Genomic DNA, 27,502 nt, shown 5'->3' on the forward strand with positions numbered 1-27,502 from the left:
ACTGTAATAGTGTAATTATTGAACAGAAACAAAAAACAGAACCAAATGAGTGGAGTCAGAAACTAGGGGTTTTTTATCACTTTACCCATCATCTTGTCTATAAGTTGCTAGATAGTTTATCCAGCTTTTCCAGTAACTTTCAAACTTATCTTGTTCAAGCCTGAGAATGAATGTTAGCTTCTCCATTATAAAGATATCTTGAACCACTTTGATCCAATCCTCAACTGTAGGAGAATCTTTTACCAACCATTTCCTTGTGATTGCTTTCTTACTCGCTAATAGTAGAATATTGTACATATATTTATTTTCAGGTCCCTTAACAATGTCCGGTCTTAGCCCCAGACATAAGGTCTCAAACCCTGATGGAATCACTATTTTCATGACTTTCTCTATATTCAGTTTAATTTCTTCCCAATATTTTAAAATGACTGGGCAGTCCCAAAACACATGAAAATGTGTTGCCTTGCTCTCGCCACAGGATCTCCAGCAGGATGTACTACCTCCCAAAGAAGTCCTTTGAGCTGGAACTCTAAAAAACCTAACTATACTTTTCCACCCAAATTCTCTCCAGGACAGAGCAGATGTAATTTTCCACTGTTGTAAAATTATTTTGTCCCATGTTTCCATCTGTATCGTGATTTTACTCTCCTTCTCCCATTTCTCTTTGATATATGCAGTATCCTCTCTTACTAGCTCTTGTAACACCTTATATATCTTCGATATATTTCCACGTCCAGGGTCTGACCTGTAGCTGAGTAGAAATATCTTCACTATACCCAAATTAGTTTGTTGCAATTCTTCCTTATTCGTTGTTTTCTCTAGGTAGTGTCTAAGTTGCAAAAATCTATAAAAGTCTTGATTGGTTAAACCAAATCGATTTTTAAGATCTTGAAATTGTCGCATTGTGCCCCCCTCGTAGAGGTCACTGTATTTTATTAGCCCTTTACTGGCCCACTGTTTAAATCTTGCATCCATCCTGTTTGGCAAGAAATCTGAGTCATATCCTATCCTATGTATGTGTGTTATTCTACAGGTAAAAAGTTTGAGAACACCGAGATGTTTGGGCAGTACCCCCTGCAGGTCAATGGCTTCAAGGATCTCCACGAATGTCTTGAGGCAGCAATGATTGAGGGCGAGATCGAGTCGCTGCACTCAGCAGAGAACTCTGCCAGGTCTGGACAAGAGGTCAGTGCCAAGTAAAACAACAGTTGTTTCCATGGAAATGCTCAGTTACTTTTCAGAAATTGTACAGAAAGTTCTGGTCTCATCCTCAGATGTTTCTGTAAGTAATATAAAGGTTTTTCCTCCATAGAAATGATTTATTATGAGCACTTGCAAACTGTATCAAGGTAATATATTCAGCATTACATAAAAAGGCTGCACAAGGAAATGAAAGTTGAATGGTCAATGCTACACAACAGAACATGAAAATCTGTAGTAGGGGTGGGCAGACATCTATTTTTTGAAGATCGAGTATTGCGTCACTAAGATCAATATTAAAGAAGGGATCAGTTTCATTTTCTCTCTTCTACATTTTACCACTTTTATTTCATCAAAGAGCAGAACTGTCTGTACAAACATCGCTCAATATCAGTGATCTCAATATTATATCTATTTCACACAGTCCTATCAAAGCTGAAATATAAAAATGACTGAATATAATGACCTTTAGTGTAACAGTGAAAGGATTCCTATATGTCTGCAGATTTAGCTGGTTGATGATGTATGTAACTCATAAATAATGACCCACTGCTCTGCCCTTCATGAAAATACAAAAAGTTAATAATAAAAAGTATTGTTATTTGCGATTCTGCCCCTATATTTCTTTTTATTGGATCGAAACCAAATTTTGTGGTATTGCCTACCCCTAATATGTAGTGCAGTTTTTGAATTTGTGTCTTAGGGAAGGTAAACAACAGCAATAAGATATGATAATATGGTGGGCATCTCATAAAAATTGGGGGAATATTGCCCCTTAACTTTGAATATGTTTTATCATCAGTTATCATTGATGTAAACACACAGTCCACCTCCAATCATGCTGCCATAGTCTTGTAATATCATGTACATTTTATTGTGGCCCCATCAAGTCAAAGAACATCAGTAGCTCTCTTCACAAATGAAGACAGTTTGGTTAAATCATTTGGTGGATCCTTTTCAAAAGAGATGACCTCCTTACCCTTACGTGACATCGTTCTATTCTGGATTTGACCTCTGGTTAGCCGTAGCCTTGCCTACGCTGTCCCACAGCAGCTGTGAGCAGCTAATTATGACACCAGGGCACAGATGTGTATGGCACCCAGCCCTCTGGAAAAGCCCCAGCCTTCAGCACGAGGGAGCATTGGAGACAGAGCAGGAGTGACACTCCGTCCGTATCATATAGGAATACAGGAGAAACAAACATGTCTTTGGACCTATTTTTCAAGTCATCCCTGTAACAATCATTTTCATTGTTGATAAACTTGTCACTGATTTTCACGATTCAGTTAACTGTCAGAGAGGAGTAAAGAAACTATAAGAAAATATATTTAAGGAGCTGGAATAAAAGAATTTAGATATTTTTAGTTGGAGATTAATTTTATAATCAATTAATTATTGCAGCACAAATAGAATGTCAAGTCTACTTACAGACAGTTGTCACTTTTTGAAACATTAACTTTGTGTTTTCCTTTAATTTGTCTCCAATTTGTAGAATTCTGTCATGGAACAAAATTTTGGTTGTTTATAGCGCAGCAACATTCATTTTTTAACATTTTTACCATGTACTTGTATATAAATATGACATTTACCACAGCTGTAAGGTGCTGGGAAATGCTTAAAAAGCTACTGAATTTTACATCGGAAAAGGAACAGCTATTGTGAGTTCTAATCCAACCATATTTCTCAGTATTTTGGCACATCATCAAGAATATTGTCATTGCAAAATACCCTAAAATATTGAGGTATTATTTTAGGACCATGATGCCCACCCCTTCTGCGCTACTCCACCACACACACACACACACACACACACACACAAACAGAGGGAACAGCAGAGCAGACAGAACTGTAGAACTGTAGAGGAGAAGATGAACCCAAGAGAAGTAAATCCCTCCGACTGGCAGGGTAAATCTGGTAGGGAAAGTGAAAGGCAGCACTTGCCCCTCCCTCATTATCACTGCTTAGGTGCCTTCGAGCAAGGTCCTTAACCCTAACTGCTCCAGTGGAGCTGCTCAAACTGTGGTTGTACTGGGCAGCTTCCAGCTGTGAATAACCGTGTGAGTGTGATCAGGACGTTCCTGCAAAAGACAAGCCTCCTCTCAGTGCACTTCCCCTGAATAAATAAAGGTTTAAAAGGAAAAAAGAATATCCTTGAGAAACAACTACACTTTTTACTTTAAGTGCAATAAAACCTTTGCAAGTATAAAGCCAATAATCACAGTTTACTGTTTGCAGCCTCAGTGTTTAGACTAATTTCCCATGTATCTTAAAACTGAGTGAATTCTTGTGCTCTTTCTGTCTGAGACAGCAGCCCCCACTCCCCAACCAGCCCCTCCTCTCTTCACCAGCAGTACCTGCCAGGCAGTGAATCCACATCAGCAGTGAGAGAGAGGATGATAGAGGGCAGGATGAATCACTGATGATGACTGATATCTATGTTCTACATTTGCTTTAAACTCAGTTTTTTTTTACCCAGGAATATTATTTATTTTATTCTGATTTGAGATTTGTTTCCAAGGAGATATTGTTAAGTTTGTACTTTGCAGTGTCTGTTGAAAATGCTGCTGTTGCTCCTCGACAAATCAAAATATAATTTGTAGTCCTGTTCTAATTACCAGTCCCCCTAAAAAATGTGAGTGTAGAGCTCTGATGTACAGAGTTCAGGACAGAAATCCCAGTAAATCACATTATCATTGTGACCTGAATTGTAGTGAGCTCATACCTAAAGTATTTTCTAATCAGTGTCATGCAAATGCAGTGCAGAAAAAGTGGTCAGAAAGGAGTTGTTTTGCCACTCTCCAATTCTCTTCCCACAATTCCTGTTTGTGTCTCAACTGATACTGACAATTAAAAGAAAAATATCCACAAAAAGGAAATAATGATTTGGTCATCTAAGCCAGATATTTTGAGAGGAGGAGGGACTCCCCAAGGGAAGGCTCCAGACAGCTTTAGGGGGGCTAAAATGAAATTAGTTATCAAAAGGAAATCACATAGAATTGCCTAAATGTTTGTGATTTGGTTACAGCATCACATTATTGGGGAATTTATGTCTGCCGAAAGGCTTGGGCCCGAAACATCACCCGAGGTGATATACTATTAAAGATGCTATGAGGAACAGTTTCTGGTGTGCTGACTTTTATACTTCTGTATCAGAATTTGACTTTTCCCGCTTCCTCAGAGTCAAAAGCTAACAAATACTTCAGGACAGACCTTATTTATGTATTCATTGTAGTCTGAAGTTATATCAAACAGTAGTGTTAGGCTATCTTGGCTCAATTGTTGAGTGTCTACAGGATCAAATAGTATTATTATGATCCCATAGAAATCCAGGAATTCAGGGACACAAAGCAAGTAGACTACGGAGGGTGTATTTTTTGAAGCTTTGGCTTCAAAAAGGCTTGATTTTCAGAATTGTTCTGCCTCCATATCATGTTGAATGCAAGTCAAATCTAAAGCCCTCCAAAAAATGATGTGAGACAGGTGAATGTTTAACAGACTCTGTGTCTTTACCAAACTGTATATTCTAACATGATAAGAGAATAAATCGAATCCACTTTTCTTTCAGCACTGGTTCACAGAACTCCCTCCTGTGTTGACCTTCGAACTGTCAAGATTTGAATTCAACCAAGCGCTGGGACGACCTGAGAAGATCCACAACAAGCTTGAGTTCCCCTCCATGCTCTACATGGACAGGTAATAGAAATATTAGGACCGCCTTTATTGTAGAATCTGCAGTGTCTGTCCCTTTAGATATAAATCCCAACCAAGTGTATTTAAGACTGAAGCCTTTTTGTGGTGTTTGTGCTGTTAGGTATATGGACAGGAACAGGGAAATAACCAGGATCAAGAGGGAGGAGATCAGGAGGCTGAAGGAGCATCTGACGCTACTTCAACAGCGACTGGAGAGGTACCACTTTTCCAGCTATACCTGTTTATTTAGCCAAGGTCAACAGTGCTCTCTAGACAGCCCTGCAGAGTAATTTCTCACTTTGACCGTACCTCCTCTGCGTCTGTCATCATGCCCTCTATTCTTACTTGTCTCTCTCTGCCTCAGCTTCCCTGCATCTCTTTGACACTTCTGCTCTCTCTCTGTTCTCTCAGGTATCTGAGTTATGGCTCAGGCCCCAAGAGGTTCCCTCTGGCAGATGTCCTCCAGTATGCCATGGAGTTTGCTTCCAGTAAGCCAGTCTGCACCTCCCCAGTGGAAGACATCGACTCATCAGCGCCCCCCGGTGGCACAACAGGACAACAGCTTCCCCCACCAAGGTAAGTTTCATAACAGATGGCCTGCTGTTTGTTGTCACCGCCTTTCTTCTTTCCTAAACTCGATGCTGTGTCCAGTCTTATCTCTGTTCTCAAACGTCTTGTTTTGTCCTCCACCTATAGATACAGAATTAAATTTTTAAATTTTTCATGACTGTAGACTCTTAGTCTTGTTTATCTATTTCTCAAATAATAATTCTACAGCAACAAATAAGTAATTTTTTATTATTGTATGGTGCACAAGCAGTGTGCCCAGCCAAAAAAGGCACTGTTATTTTGCAAAACAGACCAGATGATCCTGATGCTTTTTTTTTAGCTAGTTTATAAACATTAACATTAAACAACCATTCCATTTTGTCTTCATCAGAGCACCAGAACATTTCCAGATTTTGAACAGACATGTCACTGAATGTCTGTATTCTTAACTCATCATAAAAAGGACTTGAAAGGAATTCAGAAGAAAATAATGATTCATTCTCAACTTCTACCTGTCGTCTTCTTGGTTGTTTTTAAATCTGCCAGCTTCAAGGTTCAGAGGAAGGATTCCTGTTCTCAGCTGTGCAACTAAAGACTTTTGACTCCTTAAGTTTTCTGTAACATAAGATTCAGGGCCGTAGTTGTGTTTGATTTGAATACATGTTCAGAATTTTGGTTTTAATAAAATATATTCCACGGTCTGATGATTACACATTTTTGCCTTATTAAACTAGGAATCCAACCCAGATCACCCTGAACAGCCAAAATTAGAGCAAACTTATGAACGCCAAACAAAAAACAACATGCAGCACTGTTTTGTATGGAGTCCGCTACTTTCAACAAGCAGTGCAAGTGCAGTACATGCTAAAAAAACAAACAAAAAAATTGAATCTGGATGACTACATCTTAACCTGAGTAGACACACCCTGTCTGCTACATACTTTATGAAGCACAGAGTTACATACCTCTCAGACAGCACTACTGTGAGCTGCTTTGTTCAGAGGCCACGCTGCACACTGCCCTAAGCTAACCTCCGTGGCAATGTCAACATTTCTGCTTTGACCATCAAACCTGAATAGGATTCAGTTTTTCATTATTTTAAGCTGAAAGCAGAGAGGCTGGTAATGGAATGTGGAACCTGCCTTCTTTTATTTTTTAATTTATATACTGTTTTCTCACTCTTCAGCACAACCGAGCAGGACTCCTTGCCTCCCCTCGAGAGCTCAGGCCCTGCCTCAGGTCCCACTACAGCTCCCACTGCAGCCCAGCAGCAGAGAGTACCTATTCATAAGCCCTTCACCCAGTCCCGGCTACCTCCCGACCTCCCCATGCACCCTGCGCCGCGCCACATCACTGAAGAAGAGTTGAGGGTGCTCGAGGGCTGCTTGCATCGCTGGAGGAGTGAAGTGGAAAATGACACACGTGGTGGGTCTAACTGTCTCCCATTTGTAGCCCCTAATTATGAGTCTCTGTTGTGGATCCTTCAGCATGATTTAACCTGTCCATTGCTCTCTATAATATTGCAAAAATAAACTTATTAATTGATTGTGTATGATTCTTTTCCACCAGATCTGCAGGGCAGCATAACCAGAATCCACAGAACCATTGAGCTAATGTACTCTGACAAATCTATGATGCAGGTGAGCAGCAGTTTGCTGTAATCGGTCATATTTGCAATACAGAAAGTCACATCAACTGCTCTATTTGTAGTGTTTTAAATGCTCTATGTGTTTTTCCAGGTTCCATACCGGCTCCATGCTGTGCTGGTCCATGAAGGCCAGGCTAACGCAGGCCACTACTGGGCTTACATCTATGACCCACATCAGCGTTGCTGGATGAAGTACAACGACATCTCTGTCACCAAGTCATCCTGGGAGGAGCTGGTCAGGGACTCGTTCGGAGGCTACCGCAACGCCAGTGCCTACTGTCTCATGTATATCAACGACAAGAAGCCCTTCCTCATAGAAGGTACACATGGATACAAAGAGTAGAGTTCATAAACTGTATGTCTGCTGAACAGTTGTGGGAATTGTGCAGAGGGTGGTCTTTTTCTCTGTTTATTAATTCAGCCATTTTTCTCAAAAACATAAGATAGCATGTGCTACTTATTTATCAGGAAAAGGACTGATTCAGTCATGGGCGACATGTCTCCTGTCATCAAATGAAAGACCTTTCTGCGTAAACCTTTTTGCTCCCTCATCAGTTATCATGTAATCTCAAACCTTCAAATGTGGGGGGATGTGAACTAGAGCTGCAACAATTTATCATTGAATTGTTTTTAAATCGATTATTAAATTAATTGACAACCATTTTGATCATCAGTTAATCGGTTTTAGAAGAAAATATCCAAATTCTCAGATTTCAGCTTCTTAAATGTGAATATTTTTCTGGTTTCTTTACTTCTCTCTGACAGTAAACTGAATATCTTTGAATCATCTTGCACTTTGGGAAACACTGATACTGTTCGACATTTTATGGACTAATATAGACCAAACAAGTTATTGATATATGGGAAAAATATCAACAGATTGATCCATCGTGAAATGACTCATTACAGAAACGACTTGAGGAATGTTTGGACCTATTTTTCAACAGATAAGATTGTGACAGGATTAATTAATTGATTAATTGTCAGTGGAAATAATTATTAGTTGTATCTCTAATGTGAACAAATACAAAAACATTATTTGTATATGAGCTGATAAAACCTTCTGAAGAGATATGACAACATCTAAATTAAAAATATTACATTTCTGAAAGAAATCAAACTTTTTTGTACATGTTCAGTCAGAGTTGATGATAAATGTAGAGACAATAAATTCCTCAGTGCTGCTATATTGACAGAGAAAGCTGAGTTCTCCTGCTCACAGAGCCTTGCTGGCGGGACCTACATGTACCAGAATGCACTGCACCCAAGATTGTGATGCCCACGCCCATGTTGCTGTATATCACCACCCGAGCCAATAGCTACCACTATGTTGGCCAAAACATAGCGTTGAGTGACAAAAATAATAATCTAGCACGGTCCCTTGCTACCCAGGTGGTGACTAGAAATCCAGGCTGAAACAGCTTGTAGTTCTTCCTTAACCCCAGCGACATCACTGTGACATCACTGGTGCAGGAAGAACAGCACATTTTGCTGCAGGAGAACTTGGTGTTTAATATAGCAGCACTGAGGAAGATATTGCTTCAGTTGACCACATTTACCATCGACATCGATTGGACATCCACATTAAAAGAAGCAAATTTTCCCTTTAAATTTGTCAAACAGTAGTGGTTCAAAATATTCAGTTGTTTTACATGTTCTGTGAGCAGTCTAGACAATTTCTACCTACTTCTGTCTAGCTTTGTGTTGCACCCCTAGTGACCAACTTACAGAATAAAATAATTTTTAATAGATTTGGCGTTCTGTTGACTCAATTAAATCAAGGTAGTGAAGCTGAAGGAACTTTGATTTTGTGTGGATTTTGGAGGCCCTTGTGGACAAAAGCCGCTATTTCCACCGCCATAATAACAAAAACTAATGTCAATAATAAAATCATCTAAATGAAACTTCTCTTTCTTCGTTTTAATTAGCTGATGTACTACAGTCTGTAACTTTTACCAGGGAAAATGTAAACAGACTTGTTTCATCTGATTTTATGGGGAAACTGCCCCAGTGGCAGGCAGCAAGAATGACTATAAATTTATAAAATATAAATGGCATCTTCTGTCTGATTTGCTCATGTAGGTCATAACGAGGCATCAGTATTAAATTGAGACTGTTTCATAACCAGTTACAAACTCCTTGCAGTAGGTTTAAGTAAAGCACTTTTGTTGTATTTGTATAGTGTCAGTACAAAGTCTTTAAAGTTTGGAAAATGCTCAGTTTTAATTATGCTTAAATATGCTAACTGAAAATGATGTTTACTTAAATTTTATTGCTTTTCAATTCATTATCACAGATCAAATGTACAAAACAAACAAAATAAACAAAAAGTGTCACTGAGGTACATTACAATTACACAGGTCATTACAGTGCTCATCCTAATGTTCACCTGAAACATGTTTGCTGTGACCATCAAGAGATTTAGATTTAGATGGTTTAGATAGGTCTTTATATTCAGTCCATTCGGTCCATTTTTCTGTGAATTCTGACTGTTGGAGTCTCAGTAAATGAGTGAGTCCTTCCATGTCATACATCTCAACAATGTCTTCCCACGTACTTAAAATAGGAGGGTCCTCTGTGTGCCATTTCCTGGTAGTAGCCTTCTACGTTGCTGCTAAAAGGATTTTGGTCAAATATCGGTCCTTACGTTGAGCAGTTTCTCTTGTCAGGTTGCTTAGGTACAAGACTTTCCATGTGTTCGGTATTTCATATCCCAATATTGCCTTAAGCTCGACTGAAAATGCTTGATTTTCAAGAAATCTGATGTTTCATCTGCAATCACACATCACTCATGTAAGCCAAAAATATTTTAATATTTTTTTTTTTATTGACAAATTTGGAATTCACAGTTAGATATTGTAGTAAAAATTTAGATGTGATGATAAAGGCTTTGAGAGTCGTGTTTAGGTGCCTTGAAAGTACTTGAAACATGCTTGAATTTTACTGGTGTATGAAAGGTGTATGAACCCTCAGTATGACAATGAAAATAAATAGCAATTTCAGATTACAGCATTAATACAAAACATACATTTACTAGTCTGTTTTAGCAGACCAGATAATGTTCATTGTCTCTTTCTGTCGCCTGCGCAGAGGAGTTTGATAAAGAGACGGGACAGATCCTCAGCGGCATGGACAAACTGCCTCCAGACCTGAAGCAGTACGTGAAGGAGGACAACGAGCTGTTCGACAAGGAGATCGAGGAGTGGGACACCCTGCAGGCCCGCAAGGCCCAGCAGGAGAAGCTGGCCCTTGCCACGGCGGCCGCGGCTGCCTCAGCAGCATCCAGCACCTCCACTTCCTCCTCTTCCCCTCAGCCCATGAGTATTGAGTCCAGCCCTCCAGACAATGCAGGTCAGGGTCATGGCGCTCAGAATACGGAGTAGAATACTTAATAGAGAATCAATACATGGTAGGAAGATAAATACGGATAAAACTCTTCTTCCCTAGAGAGTTATAAAGGATGCAGAAATGACCTTGAAATATTGGCAAGCAGCCTTATAACTCTTAACTCCCTCAGACATACTGTTGTATATCATATTGTATACAATATATTACAGTAAAGGTCTTGACTGAAAAGTGGTTGCTGTTTGAAAGTAAACTAAGAAGTTCACCACTCAGGCCACAGTACTCCAGTGTATTTCTGTTGAATTATGACAGGTGGATAAACTCTGCAATCATGTTCACACAAAAGCAAATGCATTTACACCCAGTATACTGCTGTTTTGGCATTTTTGTGGATGACGAACCTGTACAAAATGCTTGTGTAAAAAGAAAACTTGAAATGCATTTGTACATTTTCCTGATATCTTTGTTTCCTTCCTGCAGTACCCCAGCAGGACCCAGAGTACATGGAGCAGCCGTCGCCCACAAATGACTCCAAGCACCTGCAGGAGGACACGGAGCGGGCCATCTCCAGGGCTGTTGCCGAACAGGATGAGAGAAACCCTGAGGCATTGTTAAATGCAGTATGTAAAAAGTCACTCGGCACACAACAAACGCCACAGTTCCACCAAATCATCGTCACCCATCATGTGCCTCCCGTCTTTTTTAACATGTCAGTTTGTTCATATTAACCATCAAACTGAATTGTATATGCCTGCGTTTTTATTTTGTCTTATTTTATGTCATCCACGGTCATATTTTTCCCCTGGAGTAACTCGTCTCAGAGAGCACCATTAGGAGAAGTTGTGAATCCTGTTTTATCATTTATTATATTAAATCTTAGGGCTGGGACGATACACATATCCCCTGATTTAATAGGATCACTATCCTGGGTCCTGATTCGATGTTTTGTGATTCCTAAGTGTTTCAATTACTGTATAAATATAATTATAAATATTACAATTTATTTCAATTTTAGGTGCTTTTTTAGCTCTAGATCATGTGAATTGAATTATACATTTTTAGAGACTTTATAATCTATCGAGTTTCCAAAAACTTTATTTAAGCAGCATTATTGCTATACTGCTTATAGTAGTATTAGTTAAGTAGTAAATACTTTAGCTTATGGCTGCACAGTATAGCAAAAAAGTCATATTGAGATTATTTTGACTATTTAAACTATTAAAGTTGTGATTATGTGATATTTGTTGGGGTCTGTACCAAAGAAACGAAAGTTTTTCTTTCATCTGGAGAACAAGATTTTTAGGCCAGAGCAGCTCTGCAGCACTAAAGTACTTCATTATAATTCTGTCTTCTCACACAAAAATTGTGATTTATTTCTGGTTCTGCGATTTGGATATTGCACATGGCCAGACTGATTTTGATAATATTCCATTTAATTGTGCAGCCCTGCTTTAGCTGTTCCTGCTCATCAATCTGGTGCCATGAGAAAATAATAAATAAAACAAGATGTTAGGCCAAAATGACTGATGTAGTTGACCAGTGTGGAGTGATGAAGCAGACTGAGTTAGTTGAGTCAGCAGCTATTATTTGTTTCCACAGATCAGAGGAAATAAATGCCTAAAATTATTAACACACATTGTTTTATGCTATGCAGGTGAAGGAAACTGGATCTGTTTAAGAAAATATTACTGCAATGCTAATTTTTGTCGGTACATCAATATGAATTCCCATTATATGTTATCATCAAGCTAACAGACTAAGAGCTAGTTATTTATAGATATTTAAACAAATAATTCAGCAGTCAAAAAAATCAATTTAAGAATCATAAAAAGAAGAAAAACATTATTTCGCAGAATCTTTTTTTTTCTCTCACCCCTTATAAATGTAGTCTCATCTTTTTGGCTCCTAAAATCAACAATTTTAAGTGCCAATACAAGAAGGTAAAGCTGCTGTATTTGATATTTGGATTTGTGGAAAATGAAGTGGAAGTACCAAAAGCAAGCTGAGTTGAGTTGTAACAGCAGTGGGAGTGTGGCTTAAGTTTGGGACTAGCTGGTGAACAAAAAAGACCAAACCAGAGCCAAAAGGAAGAAAGTACTGGAATTACAATTGTCGACTAGTCAGAAACACAACTCAAAATGAATAATAATGTTGCTCCAGCTACTGGTTGTGTAAATAAGTACTGATTGCTAACAAATCCACCATACAATACAGTATGTTTGTCTTGTGTTTAATTGTTTCCACTACCCCCAAGTCAACAGAAGTCAGTCAAATCGGGTCTAAAGAATCGGTTCAAATCTATTCAAAACACTACAGTTTCCTTGCTGAGCTGCCGTGAAGAATAGTAACACTGACATTGGCTTCAGCGGAACTTTAGAATGCATTTTTGCACAGAAGGAGAACTATAGATTTTGTCCTCCCCTTTGTTACATTTGAATTGCGTCAGGAAGGGAGCTTGTCACAGCTATTATCAACCCTATTTCATGCTTATTTAACTTTCCAACACCATGTCCACAGTTGTTCCCAGTGAGTCTGACCAAGTGTTGAAAGTTATTTGAGCTATCAGGCAGCCTGGTTTTGGAAAAGACAGTGTCAGTGACAACATCAAATCTTGTAGTGTTCAGCTTTTATTATATTTAAACGTAATATTTTTCAAATATTTTACTGTATTTTTCCCTTTACATTTAAAGTTCCTTGCCTTTCCACCAGTACTCCATCCTTCATGTTTCATCTGTCCTATTCTCTCTACAGTCTCTTCCCCCTTCCACCTCCCCTCAGCCTGAGGTCCAGGTGAGCACCCCCTCCACCCCTCCTCCTGACCTGGTCACGGACGATGAGTCCCCTGGCCAGCGCACGGTCGAGGTGGCCATTCCTAATGTTGGAACCTTTGTCATTGAGTCAGAAGAGGGGGGGTATGATGACGAGGTAGCTCTCGCCCAGACGAACCTTCTCTCCCTTTTTGTGCTGAGAAGTCTGTGCCTGTTTGATATTTATGGAGTGAGAGCATCATTGCCCATTCACATGGCTCTACACAAGGTTTTTCACACCTGAGAAAATCTGACACTTGACGCCAACTGATTCCCGAATTGGCTTGAGGCTGAAAATGCTGCGCAATAAGACTGACCTCTTTGTTGGCCTTCCTGTGTTACTCTTGTGTGAAAAGTCTCTTCTTGAGCCAGTCTGCATCTTGGCACAAAGACAGGGTGACCTTTTGCGGAAAGCTTAAAGGGATAGTTTGGATTTTTTGAAGTGGGGTTGTATGAGGTACTTATCCATAGTCAGTGTATTACCTACAGCAGATGGTGGTCATACGCCTCCAGTTTAGAGAAGCAGCAAGAGTCCGGCAGTAGGAAACTAAGCAATGTACTGCGGTGGACAGGGTCAGCAGCAAGATTTGGTTATTTAAAAAGCTTACCTAACGAGAAGTTGAATCTGTTTATGTGCACGCTATATTTAGAATATTTTCACTGCTTAAACTTGCCATCAGACAGATTATCAGTCTCTCCAAATCCACCAGACTCCTGGCACAAACAGTATTTTTATCTTGCAGAACACTGGAGTGGCTGGTCAGCCGCTGCCCTGATCTTTAAAACACTGAAGTCATACAATAACACAAAGACACTAACCAGTCAAGGCAGCAGTAAAACAGTGGAAACAGCTGCCCACTCTCAAAAAAGAGCAATGAAAATATTCCAATTATAGTTGCATACACTTAAATTGATATTAAGTTTATTTTTTGAGTGTGATTTCTGTGTTTAAGGGGTAAGTTTGGTTTCACTCAAGTCACACAATAACACAAACTAACCAATCGAGGCAGCGGTAGACCAGAAACTCCTGCGAGGTAAAATTACTGGGTTTTTTTTTTTCCAAAGGAGTCTGATTGCTTTGGACTGAGTGATATTTAGGTAATATATAAGAGTGATTTCCCATCGTAAAAAGGCTGTCTGACCTTTTTTAGGCAGCTAAAATTCTTTTGTTATAACCGTGAGCACAGTAGTACATTGCTTAGCTTCCTACCCCAGTGTTCCTACTGCTTCTACAAACTGGGATCCTGTCAACCCCCCTCTACTGGTACGTAATACATTATGTAGGGAATACATTAACTATGGATAAGTACCTCATACAACCCCACTTAAAAATCCTATCCCTTTAATTGTGCTTCTTCACACAAGTGACTCTAAGGTGAAAAAAGACAAGAACAAAGGCTCATGTTGTGATTTGAATAAGCTGTTGTATGTTGGTGCTTGTATATAAAGCAGAATGCACTTACAGGGGATGTCAATTATAGTTTGCACAGATTTCATGCAGTTTTCATGGAATTGCAGTGCCTTTTTCTTTTGGGTTGGCTTGATAACAGCAGTAGTTTTAGGTCAGTATGTTCTGAGTTGTCAGTATTCCAGCCTGTCCCCCGCACTGTTGGCTATCTGTCACACACAGCTGTCACATGGCTGCCTTGGTTTTCACACATTATCCTTGTGAGGATTGCGCATTGTGCCATTGAACTGACTGGCTGTGTCCCTCACAATCGTGTCACTCTAACCAATGCATGGACTGCTGAGTGATGTCTAGCATGCCCAGACTGTGGTATGCTTTATTGTAGCGCCTCAGAGCATGTAAAACATAGTGGTCGACCTTGTTCGGCTCGTCACAAGGACCTGTTGTTGTGTTTAACATGGTTCCTGCTTCCCGGGCAGGCGATGATGACCCCCAACATGCAGGGTATAATTATGGCCATTGGCAAAACCAGCAGCGTTTATGAAAAGAATGGGCCTGAGGCAGCCTTTTTTAAGGTACACACCATCTCTTCTTTTCCTTCCCTCATTTCTAACCCACTCCACCTCCATAAACCTTCTTCTCTTCTTTTATGTGCATCCATTTCTTTGTCTTCTGCTGTGTTCTTTCTTACAGTGCAGTGAGACAGATAAAAACACTATTAAAGTATTTAGTAGGGATGCCCAGATCGATACAGTAAACTTCAGCCAATTCTCAGCTGAGTTGGTTTTATTCTTGCATGCTAACTAACCACAAGGAGCACTCCTCCCACAACATGATTTGTCAGTTACTCACCCCATGTTGCCTTGTGTTTCCTCCTGGTGAAGGTAGAATCAATTCAAAACATGCTCTCCAGGTTTATTATTGATGGTGCATCCATTTTTAAAATGGCAAAATTATCAAAACATCCGTTGAAAAACTCTCACACAGCTTGCACAGTAAAATCCAACCCTCATTTATCTAGTCAGTTAACCTTTTCAGGTTTTCCTTTTCAATGTAACTAATAGAATTCTTTCACTCATGCTTATCACTTCTGTTTACTATATTAGTCAGGTGATCAGTCAGCTATAGTTTGTCAGTAGGATCCATTTCAGATTTACATCAATGGTCAGTAGCAGCAGAAGTGCAAGGCCTTTTGATCAGCTGCAATTTGCCCTTTAAAAGTTACAGCTTCATGTTATTAATACAAACTCAACACTTCCTGTTTCAACTAAAAGCCCTTGAGCGTTTCAGTGGACAAAAACCTTTTGTACATGTTGAGAAAACTCAATGACATGCAACTCCACACACATTCAGCTCATTATGTTCCACTGGGAAACAGCTGAGTCACTGGTGACACCGACTGCTGACATTTGGTATCAGTGGTATGATTTGGCTTAATGTCAAAGTGACCTACAGTACTGTTATCAATCGATATCAGCAGATATGGCTTATATATGATTGGGATCGGCAGCAAGAAAACATGATCAGGGCATCCCTAGCATTTAGTAACTATTATAGTAACTGTAACTCAACAGTGATTGAAACCTTACAAACCACATGGGTTGTGTTTGAGGTGAAAGTTGACTGTATTCAGACTTGTCCTGCACAGGTGCTCGGCTCTTAACTCACTTAACTTTCGGTATAGCACGTCAAATTATTGTAATGACTACATCCAGCCAGAACCTTTAACGTTTCTAGAATAATCATTGTTTTGAACTTTTGTGGCCTGCCCTTTTAAACTGAGCATTTGTGTCCCAAGTCTCAGCAATCAAAACGTAGCCTGAAGTCACATGTGACAGATCTATATTCCAATAGAAGCCAATAATATATTGAGAAAGATTTCCACAAATGCATTATTAATAATACTCAATAATAGTCTTGTTAAATTGTATATGTAACCGTTTTCCAGTTCAGAGAGAGAAGTGCAGAAGCGACATTGATATATTACTGAAATATTTTCTATGATATTTGAGATTAATGTTCTAGTCCTATGGAGACGCATTTAGTCTCCTATAGAGATGTTCTGCACTGTGACGCAGTAAATCAATTCAAAATGATCTGTCCAAAAGTTTGCTTTATGATGGAAAAACACTCCAAAATTCATTTAATTGGAAACCTTTGCGGGTGGCCTTTTAAATTCTCAACTCCAGAGGACCAGAATAACTAGTAGTATTCATGTCAAGTTTTTAACCATGATGTTGCTTCTCTGTCTGTCTGGTTAGGCCATAAAGCTGGAGTATGCCCGTCTTCTGAGATTCGCCCAAGAGGACACATCTCCTGAGAATGACTACCGACTACAGCACATCATCGTCTACTTCATCCAAAACCAGGCGCCTAAGAAGATCCTGGAGAGGACTCTGCTCACACAGTTTGCTGACAGGAACCTGGCCTTCGATGAGAGGTTGGTTAGACCAGTGTTTGCTTTTTTTTTTTTTTTTCCTGGGAATCCACTTTTTAAAAATGACAAAGCATTATGACCAAATTCTCAATAGGCCTTATCAATAAATTCTGGGAAGTATTCATTTGTGCATAAATGAACATTCCAGATTTTATAGCCATTTTTACATCACGTTATATTATCTTGACACTTTATTGAAAACATATAAACACATTAAAACTTTAGGAGTAAGAAATAAATACATATAAATAAGTGCATTTTAACGGAATTAACAGGTCCTTTTCCTCTCATCAGTAAAATAAGATGCACATTTTCAATGCTTTGCAGATATAAATCTTAAATTTGCAGTATGTATTCAATGTTCTTTTTTATTTACGGAGCTAAATAAAGTTTCCCTCTCTCTGGGAATGTGTGGATTAGACTGAACACTCTGCCTTCAACTTTGCATTTAAAAATGCAATGAAGTGCTTCCTGTTCTTTTTTCTGGTAGTCTTAAACTTGCGCTCCAAATCAGGCTCTCAGTACGACCAGCAGGTGGCAGCAGAGACCTTGACTCTGACGTACAGGTTTACTGTCATCACTGGCAGTTCTCTCATCTGGACAATGCACTTCAGCTGCAGATCCTATCTGATGGTGTTCCCTCTGTCTTTTGTTCAAACACAAATCTTAGGAGACTCATGTCTAATAATGACTTTTTTTTTAATACTGCTGGCAAATATCAAGACTCCCTCCCCATTAACATTGTGATGCTCTGTCATTAGGGTATGTAATGCCCCCTACTATCTCTTAAAACTTTTCAACTACGCTTGTTGGCCTTGATCCATATTCATGAGTGAAAAATTGATTTCTCCCTTCTCCTCTATTTTGAGCGAGATAATTAGATTTATGTGTGCATGTGGCCTCAATAGGAGCCTCCGGAGGAGCGTTTCACTTCTCCTCTCAGCACTAAAGAGTGATTCATTAGGCCATGTTAAGGCCTAGGGGCAGGGTGGACTCTTTCATCTCCTGGAGTACCTCACAATGACTCACCATCTCGTCGCTAACGCCGGTCCCTCCTTTCCGTCTCCCCACCTTTCCCCACAGATGTAAGAGCATTATGAATGTGGCACGTGCCAAACTGGACCTAATTAAGCCCGAGGAGGTCAACATGGATGAATATGAGGTGAGCAGAGGTGTCTCCTGGGTTTTATTTATCTAAAATAGTAGATTTGAGTCCTTGTGTACTGACTTTAATGCAGTATTATACATTGTCTTTATAGCCTTTGCTGTAACACAGTTGTCCTTTTAAAAATGCAAGTATTAGTATGCCAGTCAATGTGACTTGTTGGATTCGGACTTCAGTGCCTTCAGTTTGCCTATGGTAAATTATGTTTCTTGTTATCAGATGTGGCATCAGGCCTACCGGAATTTCCGCGAGACAACTATCTTCATGGTGACCGGCTTGGAGCTCTTTCAGAAGACAAAGTATGGTGACGCCTTTCCAGTGCTCATCCTAATATTCAACATTGTAAAAAAAAAAGAACACTCAAGACTCCTACTGTCTTGAAAGAGCTTTGGGTAACACTTTCTATGACCACATGTATAATGCATTATCGGGGCATTCATAATGCTTCAGGACTACACTCATAAACACACATAATGCTTTCTGATTCACTATATCAACAGTACGCCTGGGTATTGGTACTCAGTACCTTTAAGGTATCGACTGAAATAACCCAGCATGGAGTTTCTAAACTTCTCCAGTCCAACAATACCTACATTCAATCATTTTATACTCAGATCTAGAAAAAATTACTATTTGTATGGTTTTGCATGCAGCCAATCACTGTGTGTTTTTTTGATTCAAGTGTGGCCCACTACCATCGCTACAACTAGCAGCTACTATCTACAGTCTATGGTGATGAAGTCGAGCATGGTGTATTTGATAGAGGTGGCATTTTAGTCTGAGATGCCACCAAAGTGAAAGAAAACGTATTGAGTGAAGTACTCTATTGGTATCAGTATCACTTTAAGGATACTTGTATCATAATTTTATAAACAATAACCATCCCTCTGTACCAGCACCAATTTTCAACAGTCATTTTAACATTATAGATTTGACTTACTGTGCAGTATAAGTTCAAGTGTCTTATGCATGCTCTTAACTAGTTATAAACTTCAAGATAACTGACAGGGCTTATAACACATTATGACGATCTATACTTAACTGTACACACCTTATCAATCAACTGTAATAAGGACTCCTTGTAAGTTATTATAGTCCATGTAGTATCATAAGTTATCAGTGTATATGTTTAAGCTATAGTGTGGAACGTTTCCATATGAGTGAAGAAACAGAAAATATTCACATTTGAGAAACAGAAATAAGAAAATTTGGACATTCTGTCATGAAAAATGACTGTTTCACGATGATCAAAAGAGGTGGTAATTAATTAAATAATTCACTGATTTTAGGTTGTAGCTCTACTTTTAATTCATTATAAGTCACATCTATAATGTTTTATGTCTGTTTATAGAGCATCAGAAAGCATTGTGTGTTTAACTGCAGTCAAAACGCATCATGAATGCATCATAATTCACAAAGCCCCAGTCAAACACCATAGATGTGGTCTTCATAGAAAATGTTACCAAGCTTTGTGTTGCAACTAACATATATTTTCAGTTAATTTTCCATCTGTAGCAGCCAGTAAATGTTGTATTGTCACCTGGAGGGTTTGTACAAAGTCATGAAATGTTGGAAAATGCATAATGTTAACAGTTTTTAAAGGTTTTTAAAGTTCAGAATATGCATGAATTTGAATAGACTCTAATCTTTAACATGTTCTGCCGTTTCATTTCAACACTCACTCCTTTAATCATCAATTGTGTGTTATTGTACATAAGAAGAGAAAAAAAGATAAAAGATATATATATATATATATATACATACAGATGACAGAGACATGGTGACAGGGAAGTAAAAAGTTAAATGAATAACTGAAATGCGCAGAAAGAGCCAAAAAACGTGAAGGCTTGTTGTTGCCCTCCTAATGTGACACATTCAACATGCAGGCAAACAGACTTTATCTGTTTGTACAAAAAATAGGAGTGCAAAAACTGCATGACACAGCTACAGAAAAAAACATTATTGGTACATACATACATGATTATGGTGTTGCATTGCTGAACCAGACCAACAATAAATGGATGGTTTGCTTCTTGAATGAATTTGGGCTAGTTTTAATTCTAATGTGACTTGGTAAACTGTTCCAACAATGAGGTCCTCTGGATCCAACAGAAAATAGGGGAAAAAGTTTTCCTGAAGAAGTTGGGATGAAGATTTCTTTCTTCTTCTTTGTGTTGTAATGATGGATTTGAGAATTATGCTGAAATATATTTTGAAAAGAGACCAGGAGTAAGTTGTGACTGGACAGAAAAACAAAAATACAAATTTGAAAATGGTTTCGATCAAAGATAGGGGCGATACTTAGTGATAAAGGAGAAGCACTGGTAAATGAAATAAAGAATGAAAATAGCGAGTATTTAATAATCATGAACAAAGCATACATAGTTAATATGAACAGCTGGCAAAATAAATAAAGTGACTGTATATATTGATTGCTGTGTGTATAAAGGTTCTGGTACTTTACAAATGCTTGACTTTTCCTCTTTAAATGCTGTTTGTATCCTGCACCTGCAGAGGGCAGCAGCTCTCAGCCTTTGTAACTCCTTGCTTTATAGTTGTGCAGTGAGTTCATCGAGTTTATTTCTTCTTTGAAATGTTTTACTCCCCAAGTTCTTAGCACAACTTTGATTCTTTTTTATCTGAACGTTACATCTGTGTATCTCTCCCTTTTGCAGTTATGTGGAGGCTCTGATGTATCTGATATACTCGTACCAGTACAACAAGGAGCTTTTGTCCAAAGGGCTGTACAGAGGGCACGACGAGGAGCTGCTCGGTCATTACCGTCGAGAGTGTTTGCTGGTGAGGCATTCAGGCAGTAGCACAGTGATTTATTTCAAACTATTAGTGGATATGTTTATTCCTTTATGTCATATTTCTTCAATTAAACAAAGTGGGCATTAGCTGTGTGCAGGGTGTGACACCTTTTGCAAGCAGCAGTTCTCTCCCTGTGATCCTCCTTGTCGCTCCCTCTCCCCTGTATCAAACTTCCTCTGTTAAAGTGACTCAGCAAAACTAACACGGCCAGACGTTTCCCCTTCAATACTGAGCCGTGGCACTATAATCAAATTGCTTTTGCTGAGATATTGCTTTGGCTTGCTCGCAGCCCACAAAAGATTCCACTGAAGGTTTTTCATCTGATACTGACAGATGAAAATCCTCTCAGTGTTGCGATGTGAGCCCCTTTTCATTTCACCCCCACCAGGCTCCAGGCGGTGCTCTGGTATTATTGGTTAGGGCTGAGGGTATTTTGGTCTGATCAGCCTCATACTGGTCTTTAGCGGCCCTCTTGCTGCTGCACTCAGTAACCTTACACCAGCATTGTGCTCATAATGTAATCATTGGAGTGGGAATAGGAAGCAGGAGGGCCAGCGAGTGTAAACACATTACCATGAGACACAAGCGTGTCCTCAGCTAACCTCAAACCTCAGCTCTGCACAGCCTGATCGGTCATCTCAGATCTCTGGCCAGAACCTCTGGCTGCGTCCGCTCAGCTGTTTACCTTCAGCTCTTGTTTTAATTGAAAACACTGCTAACATTGACACAGTTAATGTACTTGGATGTTTTGCAAATCCAGCAATCTCACAGTCCCCGATTCCAAACTGGCTCGCTAAAAAACGTGTCGTTTCCTCAGAGAGGAGGTCAGGGAGTTTGTCTGTGACAGCAAGGTGGTTGTGGCCAAGAACAGGAAGAAAAGCTCGTATCCACATGCAGGCAACAACATCAGGAGCCACTTCAGTTCAAGTGGATGTAGTATATTATGTGATATTAATGATATCTTCGGGATTACTGTTAGTACTTCAGCCGTCTAGCACTTATGTATTAGAGCAAATGGAAAACTTCACTAGAAAGAGCAAGAATAATGAAATTAATCTAAAATGAAAGCACTCAAGATAATAGTTTGAAGTAAAAATAATTACAAAAGGTAATACAGAGATAATAAATTACATAGTCAGAAAAGTGTGTTTTTGACAAAGTTGACAGTTTTGCCTTCCTGCTTGAATCTAGAGCAGAACGCTTCAAACTGTGAGGCACCTCCCCAGGGGAGGTTTGAAGGGGAAAGTGGAGTGTGAGACATGTGGCAAAGATACTGTATGAGGTGAAAGAGACAGGTGTGTGCCAGTGGTTTAAAAACAACAAGAACTTAGTTATTAACACAGCTCATGGTGGCATTTAAGGTCCTTACTGGTCCTTTTCCATACACAGAGCTGGCCTGGCTTGACTGGGGTTGACTCGGTCCATCAGTGGAGCACGGCAGTGGTTTGCATTTCCATTACAACTGGGCTACCCGGTTGAAGGTGTGTCTTGTAAATGAAGATGAGCTCAAAGAGGCTCATGTCGAGCGGATAAACCGTCCATATACGTCTCTGGGATTCACACACTTTCCTTAAATTCTTCACAATAAAAGTCCCCTGTTCTTTTGGCTCAGCGGTAAGGCTTGGCTCAGCACAGCCAAAAGCCCAGGTAGAAATGGCCCATTACATATATGTGTCCAGGGGCCCACTGCAAGCAATCCAGTGATACTACATCCATGGGTACAGCGCAGCCTGAGGCTGCTAAAAGCTAATTCTGCATGTTTTCACTGATGTCACTTTGACAAAACTAAATAAATATTGGCTTAAAAAACAGGTCTGTGTGGCCTGGTGGCTCAGTTGCTGGGGCGTTCGACCCATGTGCCGAGGTTGTGGGTCTGACTTCCCCTTGTGGCCCTTCGCTGCTTGTTGCCTCCTCACTCTTTCTCCCACTTTCTTGTCCTCATTTTGGCTGTCCTGTCTAAATAAAGGCCTAAAAAGCCCCACGAAAAGTTTAAAAAAAGGGTCTCAAGTTGTAGCCCACAGCTAAATAACCGATGCTATGGCAGCATTATATCTCCTGTATACATTCACCTAAATAAATGAATGTATTACACAGTAGTTTTACTAGCCCATATAATCTTCTCCCCCCACAGAAATTAAACGAGCAAGCAGCTGCCATGTTTGAGTCGGGAGAAGAACCGGAGGTGACCACAGGGCTCGGCATCATGAACGAGCTGGTGGTGCCCTGCATCCCTCTCCTGCTGGTCCACGACACAGAGAGGGACCTGCTGGCAGTGGAGGACATGAGGAACCGCTGGTGCTCCTACCTGGGCCAAGAGATGGAATGTGAGTCCCCGGGAGAGCAGGAACAGATCTATTAGATATTTCTGGAGAGTTGAAGTCTTAGGTTACTAGTACATTCCCCGAACCCCTGCCAAAGATCATCATAATCAGGCCACTGCTCGGTTCACACCGAGGGTGAACAGCATTTTCACTTGTCCTGGGAAACCTGACAGTGTCAATGTTGAGTTTACCTCGAAAAAAGAGATGGAGACAAACTTTAAAAATGATTTAGATGATTTCAGCTTTCCAGCTTTAATGGCCTCATCAGTTCAAGTCAAAGTAACTTGGTAACACTTTACTTTCAGTCCCAGTAATCAGCATTAATAAACAGTATACATATTTAAACATTCAATATAATACATTAAGATAATGTAGATGTATTTTAAGTGTTAATTAATGCACATGATTTACCAAACATAACTTCTTTTGTGAAGATATATTTCACATTATTACAGCTGTTTTATTGTCATTCATTATCTGTGTAAAGCAGCCTCCACTTTGAAGCTGCAACAATTAATCAATTATTAAACAATTATAAAATTAATCATCAACTATTTTGATAATCGTTTGTTTTGAGGTTTTTTTTTTCTTGAAGAAAAAAGTCAGTAAACTGAATATCTTTGTGTTGTGATACATATCCATGTGCGCTGCAACTTTTTTTGTTTGTATGTCAAATCAAATCCCCTCCCCTGTCTAAAGTTAAAACAATTAGTTGATAATTATTTAGTCAATAAACTGTGAATTAATGTGTAACTGTTTTAATAATTGATTAATCATTATAGATATTTTTTAAGGAAAAATGACAAATGTTCGTCAGTTCCAGACTCTCAAATGTGAGAATGTCATGAGTTCCAGTTAGTCAAGAAAATTGTCTGCAGATTAATCAATGGTGAACATAGTCATTAGTCGCAGTCCCATTATAAACCATGTCTTAGATTTTTTTTGTATTTCTTATAAATGCTGAATAGTGAGACTTAATGTGTTGCTAACATTAGATTTGACTTGAAGCTGAGTTGAGGGGATGTATCTCCCTTCTATGATACAACCTCTCATGAGATTACAGTGCATTATAGCAGATAACCATATCGTCATATTCAAGTTCTGTGTGTGTGTGTGTGTGTGTGTGTGTGTGTGTGTGTGTGTGTGTGTGTTTCTGCTGGTCGCTGCTGAGCAGTAGTTAACTTCAATCAGTATAATAGCTACTGGAAAGATGTGCAGGCATGCAAACTTGCAAAATTTGCCATTTTGAAACCAAAATAGGTCAGCTACATGATTGATGCGGAGACGATGAGAAATATTTTTTCAGGCCTACAGTACTCAAAGCAACTTCTCTAAACACTGTGGAGCTCGAACATCTGATGCTGTGGATGTGTGTGCATGGACTGTCAACAAAACGCAGCAAGCACCCACAGCCAATCAATTCACTAGTCAGAGTACAGCGTGAGCCTAGACCATCAGACTGTGACCCACTGTGTGGGCAAAAAAAAAACTGAAAGGAAGTACCACAGGCAGCCTGACGTAACAGATCAAATTGCAGGAAACAGAATTTTTTAGCAAGCTAGCTAACATTGTTAACTACCATTAATACACATTATGTGTACAATATGTAATACATGCATTAGTGAGCTCTCGACCAAAGAAAACGGGACAAAACTGATTTGAAAAGGAGTTTTTTGCTGCTGGTCTTTACATTAACCAACAATGACCAGATAAATGAACTATACAGATTGCTGTCTTACTGGCTTGCAGTCACTAATGATAGAGAAAAGGCCTGTTTTAATAATTGAGTGTTCTCTTTTATTGGCCAGTATTAATTTTGTGGTAATGACACACATCCTTGAATTAAAATGCAACTTTTGCCTTGAGTTTATTCTAATGTATTCTTATAAATGATCCTGCAGGGTAGAACAGGGCAAGATGAACACTGTTGAGATTTTAAACAATCATGGCCAGACAAATTTTGATATGATAATAAAGTGTTAATTATCTGGTCTATACTTTGCTGTTATCCTTAAAATATGTTTTCCTATTTCTTTGTACTCAATCTTGTAATTCTGTTGGCTTTTGACCAGCACCAGGGCGATCCTAAAATTCACCAAAAAGTTCATTTTTTTTTTATCTCCAGGGAGCATAACCACAGACCTCTTAGCTGATCTGTGTTTTTATCTGCTCACACGTCCTTCTCACTGTCTTCACCCCCGACCAGTTTGCATGCCTGCTGTAAAAAGCTGGATAGTTTGGTGCTACGAGTCATTACAGTTTTTTTTTCAAGTGGGGGAACAAAATCCCAAAAGAAAATGCAATCGGTCATATCATAATCTGAGTCTGATAATATCTCATCTCACTCTTTGAGATCGCTCAGCTCTGCTGCTGCTGTTTTGTTAAGCAATTAATCTTCATTTTTAAAGCAAAATGGCTAAATATTTAATGATTTTTCAGTTTATAAATCATTGGAAATTGAATGGCTTTAGAATTAATTGAATATTCAGAGAAATCAACTGCAGATTAACAGACAATGAAGTTATTTCCTTACAATGAATCATTTTTAAGCTTGTCTGTCAGATGGCACTAAGAAACGTCCAGAGAGTCCTCCTGAATATCATGTCTTGGTAGAAAAATAGGAGTGGAGGGGACTGAGCTTTTATCAGTATGTCCCAGTATCAGTGCAGAGAGCCAGCTGTTGGCCTTTGTTCAGGAAAAGCTGAGTATTATCACCCAGACCACTATTCACTGGAGTTTTACAATCTCTGTCTGTTGTGGAACATGCTTGTGATATCACACTGAAAATATTTACCCTGTGATTTCTTTGTTTAGAATCATGCAATTCAAGGCCCGTAAAGTTAATCATTGACCGTCTTTCTGTCTGTCTGTCCGTCCGTCCTCCTTTTCCTGCTGGCAGCCAACCTCCAGGAAAAGCTGACCGACTTCCTGCCCAAGTTACTGGACTGCTCGACGGAGATCAAAAGCTTCCACGACCCTCCCAAGCTGCCCACCTACTCCACCCTGGAGCTGTGTGAGCGATTCAGCCGCATCATGGTCGCCCTCTGCAGGGCGCCCGCCGAGGGGAGATGAGCTCAAGAGGGACAGCCAGGCACCCTTCCCTTATCACAGGCCCGACCCGGGGCAGAAATCCATGGACCTCTCTTAACCCATGCCTTCCTTATAAATCCAGGGGTCACTCGCTTCTAGCTGTTATTCCTCTGTTACTCTTTTGCTGCTATAGGTTTTATCATTATAAATATTAGTTCACTTTTATTTTAAAACACAACGGAGGGACGAGGAGAGGACAGACTGGACTGGACTGGACTGTAGGGAGGGAATAAAGAGTCGAGAGAGGAGAAGTTGATGGAGAAACAGTGGCAATCCTGCAGTGGTTGAAAGCCAAGCACATTCTGCTTCTTCAGCTTTGCAAAAAAAAAAAAGTTTGAGGGTTTTTCATAGTTTATTATTGTTGTTGTTGCTGTTTGATTCAAGCTTCCCCGACCACGCTCATAGCCCTTTCTAAAGCATCCCTCTCTGCGTGAAAAGGATCACCCTGCTGCTCTGCCTCCAGTTTGGTACAGTATTACCACGTTTTGTTTTATTTTTCTAAGGAAGTAAGGAAGAGAGCCTTCAGATTTATCAGCGGCTCAGAGTATCTCAAATGGGTCTCATGTCTTTGTGGACTGCGCCAGAATGAGATGTTTTAAGTGCTGTGGTAGACAGCCATGGACTTTCTGTGGCTTGTTAATAAATCGAGAGAATAAAATTTTATTTATGGCCCTTTTAGGCCAAATAAACAGATCTTTTGCCTGATGTTGATTTTTTTCCTGTGCTTTCACAACACTAACTTGTACTGACATAATTATTACCACTGCACATCATTGTTAGAAGTGAAATATTCCCTTTCACCCCAAAATTTTTCCTCTTAAGCTTGACATACACTGTATTGTTTGAGCCTGTCTCTGACCTCATTTTTGAGTCATACAACATATTTTAGAGTGACTGAATTTCAGTTTCATCTAGCATTGTTTGAGGAGGAGGAGGAGCGAGGACCAATCTAGGGCTGCAGAAATTGATGGCAAAATTAGATGCCAACGAATTTAATTGTTGAGAAGTCGTTGGTTATGTCATTGCTC

General features: G+C 39.5%; 1 protein-coding gene across 2 annotated transcripts in view; it reads left to right on the plus strand.

Moving 5' to 3' along the window:
* The window catches only part of usp25 (ubiquitin specific peptidase 25), a 49,552-nt gene extending 22,385 nt beyond the window's left edge, over window positions 1–27,167 (plus strand). Inside the window, exons 10-26 of one of the 2 annotated variants that reach the window (XM_084730572.1) lie at window positions 1,034–1,185; window positions 4,766–4,893; window positions 5,012–5,107; window positions 5,302–5,466; window positions 6,626–6,864; window positions 7,009–7,079; window positions 7,179–7,407; window positions 10,178–10,438; window positions 10,913–11,052; window positions 13,184–13,357; window positions 15,127–15,222; window positions 16,909–17,087; window positions 18,168–18,246; window positions 18,469–18,548; window positions 20,925–21,048; window positions 23,195–23,387; window positions 26,284–27,167. In XM_084730572.1, coding sequence (XP_084586698.1) covers window positions 1,034–1,185; window positions 4,766–4,893; window positions 5,012–5,107; window positions 5,302–5,466; window positions 6,626–6,864; window positions 7,009–7,079; window positions 7,179–7,407; window positions 10,178–10,438; window positions 10,913–11,052; window positions 13,184–13,357; window positions 15,127–15,222; window positions 16,909–17,087; window positions 18,168–18,246; window positions 18,469–18,548; window positions 20,925–21,048; window positions 23,195–23,387; window positions 26,284–26,456 — 2,579 coding nt within the window. In that variant the 3' untranslated portion in view covers window positions 26,457–27,167. The remainder of the gene's footprint in view (window positions 1–1,033; window positions 1,186–4,765; window positions 4,894–5,011; window positions 5,108–5,301; window positions 5,467–6,625; window positions 6,865–7,008; window positions 7,080–7,178; window positions 7,408–10,177; window positions 10,439–10,912; window positions 11,053–13,183; window positions 13,358–15,126; window positions 15,223–16,908; window positions 17,088–18,167; window positions 18,247–18,468; window positions 18,549–20,924; window positions 21,049–23,194; window positions 23,388–26,283) is intronic. The other variant, XM_084730573.1, reaches the window with a different exon arrangement.
* Window positions 27,168–27,502: the final 335 nt, after the last annotated feature.

The sequence above is a fragment of the Lutjanus erythropterus genome, chromosome 11, assembly GCF_056507025.1.
Source record: "Lutjanus erythropterus isolate fLutEry1 chromosome 11, fLutEry1.hap2, whole genome shotgun sequence".
In the NCBI taxonomy this organism is placed as follows: Eukaryota; Metazoa; Chordata; class Actinopteri; order Lutjaniformes; family Lutjanidae; genus Lutjanus; species Lutjanus erythropterus.